Source organism: Stegostoma tigrinum, chromosome 21 (assembly GCF_030684315.1).
Source record: "Stegostoma tigrinum isolate sSteTig4 chromosome 21, sSteTig4.hap1, whole genome shotgun sequence".
NCBI lineage: Eukaryota > Metazoa > Chordata > Chondrichthyes > Orectolobiformes > Stegostomatidae > Stegostoma > Stegostoma tigrinum.
In genome coordinates, this window is record NC_081374.1 from 47,375,089 (window position 1) to 47,393,258 (window position 18,170).

Genomic DNA, 18,170 nt, shown 5'->3' on the forward strand with positions numbered 1-18,170 from the left:
CACTGAGAATCATTGCTGTAATTATTCAATCTCATTCCACCAGTCCACCAACAGAAAGCAAGAGACTGACTCCTCTGTTTCACGTGGACAGGAGTTAACTCATTCTCTGTTTTTAACTGAGTAACAAGAGTTTATTAATGGAATTGAACAAACGCTCCATACCCCAGGCTGTCAGATCAGGAGTTCCTCTTCCTAAGCTGCGGGCTGCTCTTCTGTTTCGTTTTTGTCTCCTGTATTTCATCCGAGAGCCTTGAGCAAACCATGCTGTTGCTCAACACCTTGACTGACAGTAGGCACCCAGTACATTCGTACTAACCACAACCTGTTTATTGACATTTGTACTTCCTTGTGAAGATGGAAAACCCCAAATAGTTTTTAATGTATGAGGAGTAACAGAGTAAAATATAGCTCATTAGCAGTCGGTGTAGCAGGAGGGCAGGAGACGGTTAGACACAGAGCAGAGCAAGCACTGACACTGAGAGCTGGATACATCGCAGATCCCAGACGTGAGCCAAGACAGGGGAATACCGTCAGCAATGGAACAGTGTAGGAGATCATTGTTGCCGGGAGACGGGACCAGGTTAGAGGTTACTGATCCCCAGGTGAAGCAAGAGAGCTCACTGACCTTGAGAAGTGGAGGACACGGAATGTCTATAAACAGGGTGCTGAGGTCAACCAGGAGGAGTTTAAGGCTGAAGGTCAGAAACTGTGTATCCTGTGTTTCTAAAGCAGGTATCGAGAGGAGTATTTCAGCTGAAGAGAAGAAACCAGAGCAGGACTCGTCCCGATATTCAGGGCAGTTCTTCTTCGAATATCTGGTAGTTGTTTCTCTGAAGAAGTCCGGAGTGACATACGAACCACAGATAGCGTACCAGTTTCCGAAGGTGAGTGAAAACGTGCCTCAGTCCCTCGTCGTTTGTTTGTCTGCCGGCGTTTTGTTTGCTGGAGGAAGTAAGACATTTTATTCAGTCATCCACTTGGTGAAGGAAATAGAGAACCTCCTCGTGGGTATGTGAACCCTGACTTAATTCTTTTAGCCGAGGGAAATAGTGGAACCAATTTTAGAGTCATACATCATAGAAACAGACCCTTTGGTCCAGCTCATCTGCGCTGAGCAAGTTTCCTAAGCTAAACTAGCCCCATTTCTTGCGTCAGTCCATAATCTCTCTTAACCCTTCCTGTTCATGTACCTGTCCAAAGTCTTTTAAATATTGTGACTGCACCTGCATCTGCCACTTCCTCAGGCACCACCGTCTGTGTGGAAAATGTAATCAGAGGGGATCTGATTGAGGCGTAAGATAATTAAAGGATTGGACACTGTGGAGGCAGGAAGCATGTTTCCGCTGATGGGTGAGTCCAGAACCAGAGGACACAGTTTAAAAATAAGGGGTAGGCCATTTAGAACAGAGTTGAGGAAAAACTTCTTCACCCAGAGAGTGGTGAATATATGGAATGCTCTGCCCCAGAAGGCAGTGGAGGCCAACTCTCTGGATACTTTCAAGAAAGAGATGGATAGAGTTCTTAAAGATAGTGGAATCAAGGGTTATGGGGATAAGGCAGGAACAGGATACTGATTGTGGATGATCAGCCATGATCATAATGAATGTTGGTGCTGGCTCGAAGGGCCGAATAGCCAACTCCTGCACCTATTGTCTATTGTCTTTTAAACTGTTGCACCCAGTCCCAACTTTGTATTTTGGACTCTCCATGTTTATTGGGTGGACTGTGATTTAGACTGCCCAATGGAGGGGGCACTTTGTGCCCACAGTAAGGGACCAAGAGCCTGGGGACAGTGTATGATGGAGCTAAGTGTAAGTGAGCAGGGCAAGCGAATGAGTGTCCAGGGAGAGAACAGAGAGGTTTCTTCTTTAACTCTTTATGGGATGTGGACATCACTTAGTGAGGCCAACATTTGTTGCCCAATCCTAATTGCCCTGGGACTGAGTGGCTTACTAGACTTTTTCAGAGGGCAGTTAAGAACTGGAATGAAAAGTAAAGAGGTTTTGCTAAAACTATACAGTGCTGTAATCAGACCATAGCTGAAGTACCGTGAACAGTTTTGGGCCTCCTTAACTAAGGAAAGATAGACTGGCAATGGAGGCAGCCCAGAGAAGTTTTGCTAGGCCGATTCCCGGTACAGAAGGAAGGTCTGATGAAGACAGGTTGAATAGGTTGGGCCTGTACTCATTGGAATTCAGAAAAATGAGAGGCGACCTTTATTGAAATGTACAAGATTCTTTGGGGATTTGACAAGGCAGATGTGGAAAGGTTGTTTTCCTCTTGTGGGCAGTCTTGGACCATGGGCAGCTTTTCAGCGTAAGCAGTCACACAGGAGGAATTTCTTGTTTCGAAGGACAGTGAATCTGCGGAATTATTTATAATTGTGGGCTGCTGATGCTGGGCCATTAAATATGTTCAAGGCCCAGACAGATGGATTTTTTTTGCGGGTTATGGGTAAAAGACAGGAAAGTGGAGTTGAGGATTACCAATTTAGTCGTGATCTCATTGAAAGACAGAGCAGACTCAATGGGCTGAATGGCCTACTTCTGTTCCTTGTGGTCTGATTGAGCGCAATGGTTCTGGAGTCACGTGTAAACCAAAGCAAGTAAGGATCACAGGTTTCCTTCCCTACAGGACATTGGTGAACCAGAAAGGTTTGTTTTACTACGAATGATGGTCAACAGGGTCAAAGGTTAGCTTTCAATCCCAGATTTATTAACTTAATTTGCATTTCACCAATTGCGCTGGTGGGATTTGAACCCCTGACCCTGCAGTACGAATCTCGGCCCCTTGATTACTATCCCAGTGACATTATCACGATATCTCCTGCTCCTGTATCCATGGAGAAGGAGTCATGGCTGGGGAGAGCGGTGTAGTGGCTGGGCTGGTACTGGGAGTGTGGAATGTCCTCTTGATTGTGTGGCTGGGGGAAGGTGCATGTGTCAGGTTCTAATCCCTGAAGGTTTCTGTTTGTTTCAGAGGGAGAATCTGATGCGTTCGCAGAAAGAGGAGGAGGAAAGCTTACTGAGGGCAATCCCACTGTTTTGTTTTCCAGATGGCAACACCTGGGCCCCACTCACTGAATACGAGAGGTTTGTGTACCTTTCCTCCTTGCAATCAGAACGCTTCGATTTCTTGAGCCCACGTTTGACGGGAAAGAGAGAACTTTGTGGCCTCAGAGTGTCCCAACGCTTGACAACCGTTGAAACACCTTGAAGTGTAGGCACTGTTGTAGGAAAAGGAGCGGCCAATTCTCACACAGCAGTGTGAAAAATGACCATGTAATCTTTATTGAATAAGTAACATTGGTCTGGGACACTCGAGAGAGCTTTTCATCCATGAGATAATTTGTGACAACTTGACAATGCAGACTGGGCCTTGGTTTAGTCTCTTGGTAATAGTCCTTTAGTACCTTCACCTACTAGCACAGCTGATTCCAGTACAGCATGGAAGCGCCCCAAGTTCTGTGCTGGGAAATTCCTGGTCTGTGTTTGGATGTTTCACATCTCGGGTCCTGATTGTGGTAAAGAGTCCAAGGTCAGTGGGCACGGATCCAACCTCCAATAACCTGCCTTCTCCTTAGCCATCCGGAAATAACACTCTGTTCTTCAGATAAATCAGCCTCACCTCAAATAATACACTCAATATGCTCAAAAACACATCTTTGACTCCTCTGTATTTATAATCCATTTTCAAGCCTACTTTCATCCTCAAACTCTTGTGTTTAGCTATTTGCAGACAGTAATTAGGGATTTATTTGAGCCTCTAGAAACAGTCAGGGACTGGGCCTGTGGTGCCTGGGTTAGATAGTGCGTGTAATTTGTAATACTGTAAAAAACGTAGATGGCAGTGCAGGGAATAGCCCCAGTTCTCTCCTTCTGCTATTGGATTTCTGACATAAAGCACAGAAACGATGACCTGAAGGTAAAGGTTGGAAGCTACAAAACACCTTCAGTCAGAAATTTGAGATCCCATTAGCCCTTGTTAAAAAATGGCAGAATGCAAGTGTTTATTAAAGACCAAACAAACGGTGGGTGCTGTAAATCTGAAACAGAAACAGAATTTGCTGCAAAAGCTCAGCAGGTCTGGCAGCACCTGTGGAGAGAAATCAGAGTTGACACTTCGGTCAAGTGACCCTTCCTCAGAACTGAAGAAGTGTTTATGGCCAGCATATGCTTTACGTCCAAGTCAGAATCAAACAACCGGTCAAAGAGAGATAGATACAGGTTGCAAAACTGCCAAAGGGAGAACTGTAAGACTTAAGCTGTAAGATTTTCTGAAGAAGGGTCCCAACCCAAAACGTCAGCTTTCCTGCTCCTCTGATGCTGCCTGGCCTGCTGTGTTCCTCCAGCTCCGCACTGCTATAGTCCTGATGTGCCTGCTTTCTAAAATAATCCAGAATTGGATGTGTTATATCAGTTGGGTGCCCATCATTGGAGCACTGGGACACCTGATTAAACTTGTAGAATGGTGATCTGTTGGATCCCTAGCAAGTTTCACCAAACAAGTTGTTTTTTTGGAAAAATACAGTCATTCAATGAAGGAACGTATCAAGGATTTTAACAGCTCATATTAGATATTGATAGAACTTAATTTGGGGATTCCTGGATCAGTATTCATGTCGCTGGATCGTAAGATTGTAAGACATCCAGCCTGCTCCACCATTCAGTGAGATCGCAGCTGATCTGATAACCTACAGCTCCGTGTTTCTCTCTGTAGTTGTGTAAGCCTCACCCAGCCCACTTGGAGTTAGCTAATTCTGGCCCATCAAGCACCTCAACTTTTAATCACTTCTCCATTAGGACTAGAGCCTTCATGTGCCTGGGTTCTAAGCTCTGGAATTCCCTTGCTAGACTGCTCCACTGTTCTCCTCCTCTTTCGCAAAACCCCTTAAAAACCTACTTCTTTGACAAAACTTTTACTCAATGGAGGTAATGTCCCCTTATGTGATCAAAAGTCGCATTTTGTTTAGAACCAGCGTGTGACATTTGTTTTATATTAATACACATTGTCATGAGTCTGTGCTTATTCCTGGACAAAATGTTCTCCATTTTTTTCAGTGAAACCTTTTCGTTTGTCCTGACCAACGTCGATGGCAGCAGGAAGTTTGGATATTGCAGACGCCTCTTGGTAAGGTCTAGCTCTGTTTTGCTACATTCTCTCTCCACCTCCCAGTTCTCTCTCTCCTCAGCCAAGGCTGACAGGATTTACAGTGTTTGTCTAAGGGTCTCAAAAGGCAGGCTGTTTGAAGCATCTTGGACTATCTCCATCAGTTTGCTTACATAGACAAGGTTCTGTCGAAACCAATTAAATAATGACCATGTTGATTGTAAGAAGAACCCATTGACCAATGTACTTTAGGGAAGGAAACTGCCTACACGTGACTCCAGACCCACAGCACTCTTAACTGCTCTCAGGATGGGCAATAAATGCAGGCCTAGCCAATGACACCCTCTTCCAATCAATGAATGAATAAAAAAAAACCACATTGTAGATGTTGGGAATGTAGACTCCAATCCAGGATTTTGCCAACTCCAAACCATTCTGTATCCAGCTGCAGTCCAGCTTCCTGCAGACAATATGGATTTGGAAAGTGTGCCTGACTTGGGAGCATGCGAAGCAATAACCACTTTGCTGCACGTTATTATGCTGGTGGGAGCGTGTCCGTGGTGCAGGTTACCTCTCTCATGTTAGCGATTCTGAGAACGGTCAAAATGATTGAAAAAAAAATGAGTAAATTCACTTCCGTACTCCCAAAACTATCTACCATCTGCAAAGCACAATTCAGGAGAATAATCAAATATTCCCACTAGATATGAATGAGCGTATGGAGACACTGGATACTGCAAAGGCTATGGGCCCTGACACCTTCTAGCAATTGTACTGAAGACTTGTGCTCCAGAACTTGCTGCTTCCCTAGCGAGGTTCTTCCAGTACAGCTACAACACTGGCATCCACCCAATAATGTGGAAAATTACCTAGGTATGTCCTGTACATGTTTTTAAAAAAAAGCAAATCCAACCAGGCCAATTACAACCCCATCAGTCTACTCTCGATCATCAGTAACAGAGCTATCAAGCAGCACCTGCTCAGCAACGCCCACTTTGGATTCCGCCAGGACCACTCAGCTCCTGACGCTGTTACAGCCTTGGTTCAAACATGGACAAAAGAGCTGAATTCAAAAGATGGGGGAAGAAAACTGAGTGTGGCATCAAAGTGCCCCAGCATCAGAATGCACCACCTACAGTAACTCACCAAGACTCCTTCAGCAGCACCTTGCAAGTCACTACCGCCACCATCTAGAAGGACAAGGGTAACAGATAGATGAGAACACTGCAGTCATTAAGTTCCCCTTCAATAAGCCAGTCGCCATCCTGATTTGGAAACATATCGCTGTTCCTTCAGTGACACTGGGTCAGAATCCTGGAACACGCTCCCTAAAGGCACTGTGGATTTGTCTACACTGTGTTGCCTACGGGAAGTGGCTCACAGTTATGAATGGATACCAAATGCCTCCTAGTCTGCTGGTAGTGACCCACTGATAATCCAGTACTCCCTCAGTGTCATTGCTAAGAAAATTACCAAATTGATCCAGCAACTAAAATGTTAATTCTAAAGCATGTAGAATTTGACAGGTTACCAGGAGCAAGCACTCAGTATTACAGTCAGAGGAAGTTATGAAGTGGCTCAACAAAACCTTACTAACTTTGCATCTATGAGGTAACTTACTCCAGACTCGACTTTATTTTTAAATAAACATGTAACACTGAAGGATGGCAGCCAGTTACTTGTGGCTTTGAGCAGAAACTCTAAACTAGATTGAATTGACCATCACATGCTGTTCTATTTCCTTGCGTACACAGGTTATGTATATTTAACAGTCCAGACTCCAGCTTGCAGTTACAGATAACTGCGTGTAATCCAACCTCCAGCATGCTGGCTACATGGGGCAGATGGCAATGTGTTCTCATCCTGGGCGTTGGCTCATTGGCTTATTCAGTTTTCCTAAAGGAACCCAGGTCTTAAAACAATTGAACCTGGTACACACAGCACAGCACTTCAGGGCTGACATCTGAAACAAGAAGACCTTGCATTGCCGTTACCTCTTATAGGTTGAAAGAAAGCCATCCATCCTTTTCAAAAATTGTACTGCATTCTGCGTGTAATTGTCCTCACGTATATTTGAATATACTGTTATTAAGGGGAATTGGAAGATGACATCCAAATTTAAATTAGAATTCTCATACAATTACTAATCTTAATTGTACATCTGCAATATCGTTCTCATTACTTCAATGTAATCAGGAGTTAAATCTTATGGTACATATTCATCATCAAGAACAAAAAAGGTTGTAGTCTCAAATTTAATCCTTGCAAACCTTCAAAAACACTGTAGAATTCTTAAAATAAATGTATAGAAGATATTGGTCAGGTTGTTATAGTGAAAAAAACTATCTAAGCCTGCGGGTAAAATATACCCTGAGATAATTCTGCAAGGTTTCAGACTTCAAAGAGAGAGGACATTGCATTTTTAGGACCCAGTCAGTAGCTGGTTGTGCTGACAGACTTCTTTCAATGATCTGAACTTTTTCTTGGGTGATATTTGAGGCTGACAGTAAGTTTAACTGGAGAGGTTTATGCTGCTGTGGGGGGTAATGGGGGTAAGGTGACTGGTATCATTAACGTTGACCCTCCGACAGTGCGGCGCTCCCTCAGCGCTGACCCTCCGACGGTGCGGGCGCTCCCTCAGCGCTGACCCTCTGGTGCGGCGCTCCCTCAGCACTGACCCTCCGACGGTGCGGGCGCTCCCTCGGCACTGACCCTCCGATGGTGCGGGCGCTCCCTTGGCGCTGAGCCTCCGACGCTGCGGGCGCTGACCCTCTGACGGTACGAGCGCCCACACCGTCGGAGGGTCAGTGCTGAGGGAGCGCCTGTACCGTTGGAGGGTCAGCGCCCGCAGCGTCGGAGGGTCAGTGCTGAGGGAGCGCCCGCACCGTCGGAGGGTCAGCGCTGAGGGAGCGCCCGCACCATCGGAGGGTCAGCGCTGATGGTGCGGGCGCTCCCTCAGCGCTGACCCTCCGACGGTGCGGGCGCTCCCTCAGCGCTGACCCTCCAACGGTACGGGCGCTCCCTCAGCGCTGACCCTCCGATGGTGCGGGCGCTCCCTCAGCGCTGACCCTCCGATGGTGCGGGCGCTCCCTCAGCGCTGACCCTCCGACGGTGCGGGCGCTCCCTCAGCGCTGACCCTCCGACGCTGCGGGCGCTGACCCTCCGACGGTACAGGTGCTCCCTCAGCGCTGACCCTCCGACGGTGCGGGCGCTCCCTCAGCGCTGACCCTCCGACGGTGCGGGCGCTCCCTCAGCGCTGACCCTCCGACGGTGCGGGCGCTCCCTCAGCGCTGACCCTCCGATGCTGCGGGCGCTGACCCTCCGACGGTACGGGCGCTCCCTCAGCGCTGACCCTCCGACGGTGTGGGTGCTCCCTCAGCGCTGACCCTCCGATGCTGCGGGCGCTGACCCTCCGACGGTGCGGGCGCTCCCTCAGCGCTGACCCTCCGACGGTGCGGGCGCTCCCTCAGCGCTGACCCTCCGACGGTACGGGCGCTCCCTCAGCGCTGACCCTCCGACGGTGCGGGCGCTCCCTCAGCGCTGACCCTCCGACGGTGCGGGCGCTCCCTCAGCGCTGACCCTCCGACGGTACGGGCGCTCCCTCAGCGCTGACCCTCCGACGGTGCGGGCGCTCCCTCAGCGCTGACCCTCCGACGGTGCGGGCGCTCCCTCAGCGCTGACCCTCCGATGCTGCGGGCGCTGACCATCCGACGGTACGGGCGCTCCCTCAGCGCTGACCCTCCGACGGTGCGGGCGCTCCCTCAGCGCTGACCCTCCGACGGTGCGGGCGCTCCCTCAGCGCTGACCCTCCGATGCTGCGGGCGCTGACCCTCCGACGGTACGGGCGCTCCCTCAGTGCTGACCCTCCGACGGTGCGGGCGCTCCCTCAGCGCTGACCCTCCGACGGTGCGGGCGCTCCCTCAGCGCTGACCCTCCGACGGTGCGGGCGCTCCCTCAGCGCTGACCCTCCGACGGTACGGGCGCTCCCTCAGCGCTGACCCTCCGACGGTGCGGGCGCTGACCCTCTGACGGTACGAGCGCCCACACCGTCGGAGGGTCAGTGCTGAGGGAGCGCCTGTACCGTTGGAGGGTCAGCGCCCGCAGCGTCGTGGGTCAGTGCTGAGGGAGCGCCCGCACCGTCGGAGGGTCAGCGCTGAGGGAGCGCCCGCACCATCGGAGGGTCAGCGCTGATGGTGCGGGCGCTCCCTCAGCGCTGACCCTCCGACGGTGCGGGCGCTCCCTCAGCGCTGACCCTCCAACGGTACGGGCGCTCCCTCAGCGCTGACCCTCCGATGGTGCGGGCGCTCCCTCAGAGCTGACCCTCCGATGGTGCGGGCGCTCCCTCAGCGCTGACCCTCCGACGGTGCGGGCGCTCCCTCAGCGCTGACCCTCCGACGCTGCGGGCGCTGACCCTCCGACGGTACAGGTGCTCCCTCAGCGCTGACCCTCCGACGGTACGGGCGCTCCCTCAGCGCTGACCCTCCGACGGTGTGGGCGCTCCCTCAGCGCTGACCCTCCGATGCTGCGGGCGCTGACCCTCCGACGGTGCGGGCGCTCCCTCAGCGCTGACCCTCCGACGGTGTGGGCGCTCCCTCAGCGCTGACCCTCCGACGGTGCGGGCGCTCCCTCAGCGCTGACCCTCCGATGCTGCGGGCGCTGACCCTCCGACGGTACGGGCGCTCCCTCAGCGCTGACCCTCCGACGGTGCGGGCGCTCCCTCAGCGCTGACCCTCCGACGGTGCGGGCGCTCCCTCAGCGCTGACCCTCCGATGCTGCGGGCGCTGACCCTCCGACGGTACGGGCGCTCCCTCAGCGCTGACCCTCCGACGGTGCGGGCGCTCCCTCAGCGCTGACCCTCCGACGGTGCGGGCGCTCCCTCAGCGCTGACCCTCCGACGGTGCGGGCGCTCCCTCAGCGCTGACCCTCCGACGGTGCGGGCGCTCCCTCAGCGCTGACCCTCCGACGGTACGGGCGCTCCCTCAGCGCTGACCCTCCGACGGTGCGGGCGCTCCCTCAGCGCTGACCCTCCGATGCTGCGGGCGCTGACCCTCCGACGGTACGGGCGCTCCCTCAGCGCTGACCCTCCGACGGTACGGGCGCTCCCTCAGCGCTGACCCTCCGACGGTGCGGGCGCTCCCTCAGCGCTGACCCTCCGACGCTGCGGGCGCTGACCCTCCGACGGTGCGGGCGCTCCCTCAGCGCTGACCCTCCGACGGTGCGGGCGCTCCCTCAGCGCTGACCCTCCGACGGTACGGGCGCTCCCTCAGCGCTGACCCTCCGACGGTGCGGGCGCTCCCTCAGCGCTGACCCTCCGATGCTGCGGGCGCTGACCCTCCGACGGTACGGGCGCTCCCTCAGCGCTGACCCTCCGACGGTACGGGCGCTCCCTCAGCGCTGACCCTCCGACGGTGCGGGCGCTCCCTCAGCGCTGACCCTCCGATGCTGCGGGCGCTGACCCTCCGACGGTACGGGCGCTCCCTCAGCGCTGACCCTCCGACGGTACGGGCGCTCCCTCAGCGCTGACCCTCCGACGGTGCGGGCGCTCCCTCAGCGCTGACCCTCCGACGCTGCGGGCGCTCCCTCAGCGCTGACCCTCCGACGGTGCGGGCGCTCCCTCAGCGCTGACCCTCCGATGCTGCGGGCGCTGACCCTCCGACGCTGCGGGCGCTCCCTCAGCGCTGACCCTCCGACGGTACGGGCGCTCCCTCAGCGCTGACCCTCCGATGCTGCGGGCGCTCCCTCAGCGCTGACCCTCCGACGGTACGGGCGCTCCCTCAGCGCTGACCCTCCGACGGTACGGGCGCTCCCTCAGCGCTGACCCTCCGACGCTGCGGGCGCTCCCTCAGCGCTGACCCTCCGACGCTGCGGGCGCTCCCTCAGCGCTGACCCTCCGATGCTGCGGGCGCTGACCCTCCGACGCTGCGGGCGCTCCCTCAGCGCTGACCCTCCGACGGTGCGGGCGCTCCCTCAGCGCTGACCCTCCGACGGTGCGGGCGCTCCCTCAGGAATAATCAGGGAGAGAAGGACCAGTTTGGGATGACCTATCCCAAAACATGGCTCCGTTAGAAATGCTGGAAGTGCAGTCTGATTGTTGTTGCTCAGTTTGTGTTGGTGCTGCTGGGCACTACGTAGGAGGGAGCCGAGCCGGGGTGGGTGAGGGAGCCGAGCCGGGGTGGGTGAGGGAGCCGAGCCGGGGTGGGTGAGGGAGCCGAGCCGGGGTGGGTGAGGGAGCCGAGCCGGGGTGGGTGAGGGAGCCGAGCCGGGGTGGGTGAGGGAGCCGAGCCGGTGTCAGTGAGGGACTGACAGACCGTGTTGAAGGACGTACCCCTGGTTAACCGCGTGCCTCTCCCTGTTTACAGCCACGTGGAGGTGGGCCGAGGCTACCAGAGGTCTTCTGCATCATCAGCTGCCTGGGCTGTTTCGGCCTCTTCTCAAAGGTACATACTTTCAACCTGCTTGCCGCTGACTTCGGGCCAGAATTCTGAGTGGATCCTGGGTGGCTCTGCAGAAGAGGCAGGAGGAGTCTGTTCGTGGACTCCCCATCCACCCCTTGGCCAGCAGCTCCCACTCTCAGCTGCAGGGAGCTGGAGTGGGGCATTAAACACAAATCCTCCAGGCTTTTGGGAATCTGCCGGGCGTTTGGGAATTCGCCTGACGTTTGAGCTTGGCACTGGGTTCAGACAGATCCCAAGTTCATTGCTCCACGAGCTTTAAGCTGCAGTGTGGAAGTCCCACATTACTAACAGTGTGTGTTCTCTGCTGGGGTTGGGGGGGATGGCCTGTTCCCCTTGTTATAAAGTACCATTCTAACCCCGAAGCTGGCCTTCCAGTATAGCGGTGGCAGCTTGCGAGGGAGAGGGACTGGATATTGCTTGTTATCGAGGAAGTGACGTGTGTGGCGTGGCATCCCAGCAATATTCCTTGTTTAGCTGTGTCTGGTGTGGAGGGAAAGCAGAGTCCCATGCCCACTGGTTGAAGAGCAGGAAGCAGACCTCTGTCCGAAGATGTTTGCGTGGCCTGGCTGAGCTGCCAGATTTCCAGAGAAGTGGCCACAGGCTCCTGTCCTGTGTGGCAGCAAGGCAGCAGGCCCAGCATTGGCCACGTCCCCTGCCCTACCCATTGCCCTCGAGGCCCTGAAGTTTACTGCAGCCTGTGACTTCCAGGAAGGCACCGCGACGCCTCTCGATCTGCCCAGTGCCGGGCGCCGTGGGTCAAATGCCATCCTCCTGCATTGTAATAATTCTGAGAGTCTGTCAGCCAGGAAGAGGCTGCGCAGCAGTTGCCGTGGAGATGCCATCAAGGAGGGTAACGATGCAAGTTGCCCTGAGAGCCCATGGCACCCGTTAGCACCAGGCCTCACTTCAGACACAAGCAGGTTTGCCCTCACAGCTCTGGCAGTCTCTGTGCTCGTCCAATAGCTCAGCTGCCCGTCAACATTGGCACCATAATATCTTGCAGGAGGAGCCCAGCCCTGATGAGGGAAAATGCCAACATCAATCATCAGCATGGCTGAAGCACACTCCAACATCACCCTCAGGTGCACTGCTCTGAGACATCTTTGATCTGGCAGTTGTACTCTCAACAGTGGTAACCGACCAGCTATAACTTCGCTTTCTGTCTAGTGTCTGTGCACACTGACTCGCGCTTTGGATAAAATATAGACTTTAATTTTTGACCACCCCCCCTCCATTGTTGTGGCGGCACGGTGGCCCAGTGGTTAGCACTGCAGCCTCACAGCGCCAGGGACCCGGGTTCGATTCCGCCCTCGGGCGACTTTGTGCGTGGAGTTTGCACATTATCCCCGTGTCTGCGTGGGTTTTCTCCGGGAGTTCCAGTTTCCTCCCACAGTCCAAAGATGTGCAGGCTCGGTGGATCGGCCATGGAAAATGCAGGGTTACAGGTTGAGGGTGGGGGCGTGTGGGTCTGGGGTGGGGGGGACTCTGTTCAGAGAACCTGTTGTGGACTCGATGGGCTGAACAGCCTGCTTCCACACTGCAGGGATTGACTTTAATACCGGGGATCTCTGTGCACTAAACTGCTTCCAAAGGCACAACTTAGAATTGTCCACAGAAATCACCAGAGATAATGGGAACTGCAGATGCTGGAGAATCCAAGATTGTAAAATGTGAGGCTGGATGAACACAGCAGGCCCAGCAGCCTAGACCCTTACCGAAATGTTGGCTTTTGTGCTCCTGAGATGCTGCATGGCCTGCTGTGTTCATCCAGCCTCACACTTTATTATCACAGAAATCACCAGGGTCAGTCACGTCTCATGAAACCATCAATAAACAAGAACCAGTCTGAACTGCAATTAACATTTTTATCAAAAGCCTGAAACCAGGCAGGGTTGAAGAAACCCAGATCTCCAGCTTGATTGAAATCTTTATGATAAGTTAAACGTTGGAAATGACAGATATTGCCAGAAGCCCACATTGGCTCAGAAATGAGCTGTACTTCAGGAAACTACTGTCCAAGGAGCCGGGAAGATGGGTTTATAACTAGAATAACGAAGGTTCTCTCTGCTCTCTGTTTTATTTGTCTCCCTTTCTCTCCGTTTCATGCTTCTGCCTGTTTCTCAGTTTTCTCCCAAACTGTTTTTCTCTCTCTCTCTCTCTCTCCCTCCCTGCCTGTCTTCTCTCTCCCTTCCTGCCTGTCTTCTCTCTCCCTTCCTGCCCGTCTTCTCTCTCCCTGCCCGTCTTCGCTCTCCCTTCCTGCCCGTCTTCGCTCTCCCTCCCTGCCCGTCTTCGCTCTCCCTCCCTGCCCGTCTTCGCTCTCCCTCCCTGCCCGTCTTCGCTCTCCCTCCCTGCCCGTCTTCGCTCTCCCTCCCTGCCCGTCTTCGCTCTCCCTCCCTGCCCGTCTTCGCTCTCTCTCCCTGTTTTTCTTCGCTCTCTATTTCTGTCTGGTCTCTTCTCTCTCTCTCTCTCACTCTCACTCTCTCTCTCTCTCTCTCTCTCTCTCTCTCACTCTCTCACTCTCTCTCTCTCTCTCTCTCTCGTTGTCTGCTGTCTGTGCCCTGTTTCCCTCGGGCCCCAATATCACTCCCGGCCCCTGTTTCTCATTCTGCTTTCTCTGATGTTCTTGTTCTCTCTCTCACACATTTTCTGTCTCTCTCTCTCTCACCTTCTCTCATTCTTTTGTTCTCTCTGTCTGTCTCTTCTCTTTGTCCCTCTGTGTTCTCTGTCTCTCTTCTCATCCTCTCTTTCTCTCTCTCTCTCAATCTTTCATTCTCTCTGTCTTTGTCTCATTCTTTTCTTCCCTCTGTCTCTCTCTTTACTTTGTCCCTCTATTGTGTTCCCAGTTTCTCTTTCTCTCTCTCTCATTCATTCTCTGTTGGTCTCTCATTGTCTGTCTCTTTTTCTCTTTCTCACTCCCTTGCTCTCGGTCGCTCCCTCGCTCTCTGTCTGTCTCTCTCTCTGTCTTTCATTCTCTCTGTCTCTGTCTTCTTTATCCCACTCTCATGTTTTCTGTCCCTGTCTCTCATTTTCTGTCTGTCTCTCTCCCTTTCTCAGTCTCTGTCTCATTTTCTGTCTGTCTCTCTCTCTCATGCTTATGTTTTCTCTCTCTCGTTCTTTTGTTCTCTCTCTCTCTCTTTGTCCCTCGTTCGTGTTCTTCATCTCTCTCTCTCGTTTTCTGTCTGTGTCTCGTCGATCTCTCTCTTTCTGTCTCTCTCTTTCTCATTCCCTCTCTTTCTCATTCTCTGCCTCTGTCTCTTCCGTGCTCTGCCTACTTCTTGCACTCACACTCTGCCCCCTTGCACGCTCTCTCTGTACCCCTCTCCTTCACATGCTCTCCGTCTCTCTCTACTCCCCTCTTCCCCCTTGCGCTCTCTCTCCCCCTCGCGCCCTCTCTCCTCTCGTTTTCTTTCTCTCTCTCATTCTCTTTCTTCTTCTCTCTCATTCTCTCTACTCTCTCAGGAAAGATAAAGCTCAGTGACAAAGCAAATCAGAAAGACACCTAAAAACTCAAAGCATTTGACAATATTCACAGCTGCCACTGCTCCATATGTTCCCAACCAACTTGTGACGTAAGGTTCAAAACTAACATCTCAGAACATCCTGAGGACTCTGAGATAACAAGCTGTGGAACTAGATGAACGCAGCAGGCCAGGCAGCATCAGAGGAGCAGGAAGGCTGACGTTTCAGGTCTGGACCCTTCATCAAAAATGGCTCCTCTGCTCCTGCTCCTCTGATGCTGCTGGGCCTGCTGTGTTCATCCAGCTCCACACCGTGTTATCTCAGATTCTCCAGCATCTGCAGTTCCCACTGTCTCTGAGGACTTAAAAGTGCATTTTTAAGATCTATTTTGGAGTGGACTGTATCCCTTTATTTACTTTGTGCAAGTATGTGTGTGTGTTTCACGTCATCACTTGCGGACCTCAAGAAAAATAATAAAATTTCTCTTCCTTTCACTCGAGAAAATCTTTTAAGTCACTCCTGGATGTTTCTAGTGAACTGTAAACATAGAGACTGGGTACAGGAGGAGGCCGTTCAGCCCTGCAATCCTGCTGCCCTCTTCAAAATGATCATGGCCGATCTTGTATCTCAATGGCATTTCCATTCTATTGATCTCTTTCTTGAATAAGTATGTATTTCTGTTCTGATTCAGCTGTGTATATGGGCGTTGCTGGATGTGCTAGCACCTACTTTAAAGGTGAGAAAGTGCTGGTGAGCTCACTTCTTGAACTAGTGCACTCCATGTGCTGTTGGTAATATTCAGTGTCTCGGCCCTCTCAGTCTTCTGTGGCAGAAAATTCCACAGGTTCACGACCCTATGAGTAAAGAAAAGTTCCCTTATGTCAATCCGAAACGCTGTACCCCGTATTCTGAGAGTAAGACTGTTCGTTCTAGACCCCCCAAACTCAGTCAGGGCCCGCTCACGCTCTCGCACTCAGTCAGGGCTCGCTCACACCGTCACACTCAGTCAGGGCTCGCTCACACCCTCACACTCAGCCAGTGCGCGCTCGCACCCTTGCAGTCAGTCAGTGCTCTTTCCCGCTGTCACACTCAGCCAGGTCTCTCTCACCGTCACACTCAGTCAGGTCTCTCTCACACCGTCACACTCAGTCAGGGCCCGCTCACACCCTGACACTCAATCAGGGCTTGCTCACACTCAGTCAGGGCCTGCTGACAGCTACACATTTATAGTGTGGTAAACAGGCCCTTCAGCTCAATCTGCCCATGATGACCCAAGTTTCTGAGTAAATCGGGTCTTACTTCTCTGCAGTTGGCCCTTATCCCTCTAAACCTTTGCTATCCCTGTACTCATCCAAATATCTTTTAAATATATTTGTAACAGCCTGTGCCACTTCCTCCGGCAGCTCATTCCATGCACACACCACCCTCTGCGTGGAAGATTTACCCCTCGGCTCCCTTTTACATCTTTCCCATCTTAGCTTAAACCTGTGCCGTCTTGTTTTGGACTGCCCGACCCTTGGGAAAAGACCCTGACGCTTCACCCTCTCTGTTCCCCTCGTGATTTTATAAAACGCTGTAAAGTCACCCCTCGGTCTCTGGCCTGCAGGGGATAAAATAAGCAGAAAGGGGCTGTGAAATTGGGGAGGTAGAGGATGAGAGGTGAGAAGAGAGTGGAAGGGATATCCCGATCTCGGATTTTTTTTTTTGCGGACTCCCTCCCCCCGAGGACTGGGTGAACATGTGTTGGTTTTTGGGAAGTGTTGTGTTACTGTGGTTTGCTGTAGGTGTCTGGTTCCCAGCTGCTGCGCTGTGGTTTGTTGGGGCAGCTTTGTCAACCCAGCCTGTGTTTACCCATCTCTCCGCAGATCCTGGACGAGGTCGAGAAGAGGAGGCAGATCTCCCTGGCCGTGATTTATCCCTTCATGCAGGGGCTGCGGGAAGCGGCATTCCCAGCTCCAGGCAAAACGGTCTCCGTCAAAAGCTTCATCCCGGATTCAGGAACAGAGGTGGGTGCTCAGACGGCTGGAATTAGGAGAACTTTCATGAGCCACGTGACTCAGAACGTGGGCGTCACTGGCTGGGCCCAGCATTTATTGCCCATCCCTAGTCGTCCCCTTGTGAAGCCGGTGGTGAGCTTCCTTCTTGAACCGCTTGGAATTCCAGGATTTTGACCCAGTGACGGCTAAAGATCGAGATATGTTTCCAAGTCAGGATGATGCGTGGTTTGGAGGGAAACTTTCAGGGTGTGCTGTTCCCATCTATCTGCTCCCCTTGGCCTTCCAGGTGGCAGGGGCCATGGGTTTGGAAGGTGCTGCCTGAGGATCTTTGGTGAATTTCTGCAATGCATCTTGTAGATGGTACACACTGCTGCTACTGAGTGTCGGTGGTGGAGGGAGTGAATGCTTGTGGATGTAGTGCCAATGGATGCTTGTGGATATAGTGCCAATCAAGCGGCTGCTTTGTCCTGGATGGTGTCAAGCTTCTTGAGAGTTGTTGGGGCTGCACTCATGCAGGCAATATGGGCATTTTTCAAGACATCACTGTTTATTTCCCCAAATTCCCTAGCTTCCATGTCTTTCTCCACAGTAAATACTAACGCGAAATATTTGTTGAATATCTTCCACATTTTCTGTGGTTCCACACCTAGACACACACACATCTTCAGAGAATCACAGAATCCCTGCAGTATGGAAGCAGGCCATTCGGACCATCAGGGCCACACCCGGCCTCTGAAAAGCATCCCACCCAGACTAACCGCCTACCCTATCCCTGTAATCCTGTATTTCCCATGGCCAATCCACCTAACCCACACCTCTTTGGAGTGTAGGAGGATACCGGGGAACCTGGAGGAAGTCCATGCAGACATGTGGAGAGTGTACAAACTTGCACAGACAGTCGCCTGAGGCTGGAATCGAACCCGTGTCCCTTCTTTAATTGTGTTGTAATTCACTTTTTCCCCTGACTTGTTGTTTTAATTAGACTTTTTTTTAAGGTCAGTCTTCCATAAAGTGGGGGGGGTGTTGGCAGGGTTCCAGCCCATTTCACAAACTCAACCTGATCTAACCCTAACTAGAGATTCCCTGATGGAGACCAGTGAGTTCTTGCTATGCTGAGTGAGTGGGGTGTGTTGCAGACTGGGGTAGACTT

General features: G+C 52.7%; 1 protein-coding gene across 4 annotated transcripts in view; it reads left to right on the plus strand.

Moving 5' to 3' along the window:
• LOC125463009 (DENN domain-containing protein 2D-like) overlaps nt 1–18,170 on the plus strand; it is an 87,215-nt gene that overhangs the window by 55,966 nt on the left and 13,079 nt on the right. For 3 of the 4 annotated variants that reach the window (XM_059653509.1, XM_059653507.1, XM_059653510.1), the window contains 5 exons: nt 730–884; nt 2,980–3,092; nt 5,061–5,130; nt 11,469–11,546; nt 16,889–17,029. In XM_059653509.1, the coding sequence (XP_059509492.1) occupies nt 730–884; nt 2,980–3,092; nt 5,061–5,130; nt 11,469–11,546; nt 16,889–17,029 (557 nt within the window). The remainder of the gene's footprint in view (nt 1–729; nt 885–2,979; nt 3,093–5,060; nt 5,131–11,468; nt 11,547–16,888; nt 17,030–18,170) is intronic. The other variant, XM_059653508.1, reaches the window with a different exon arrangement.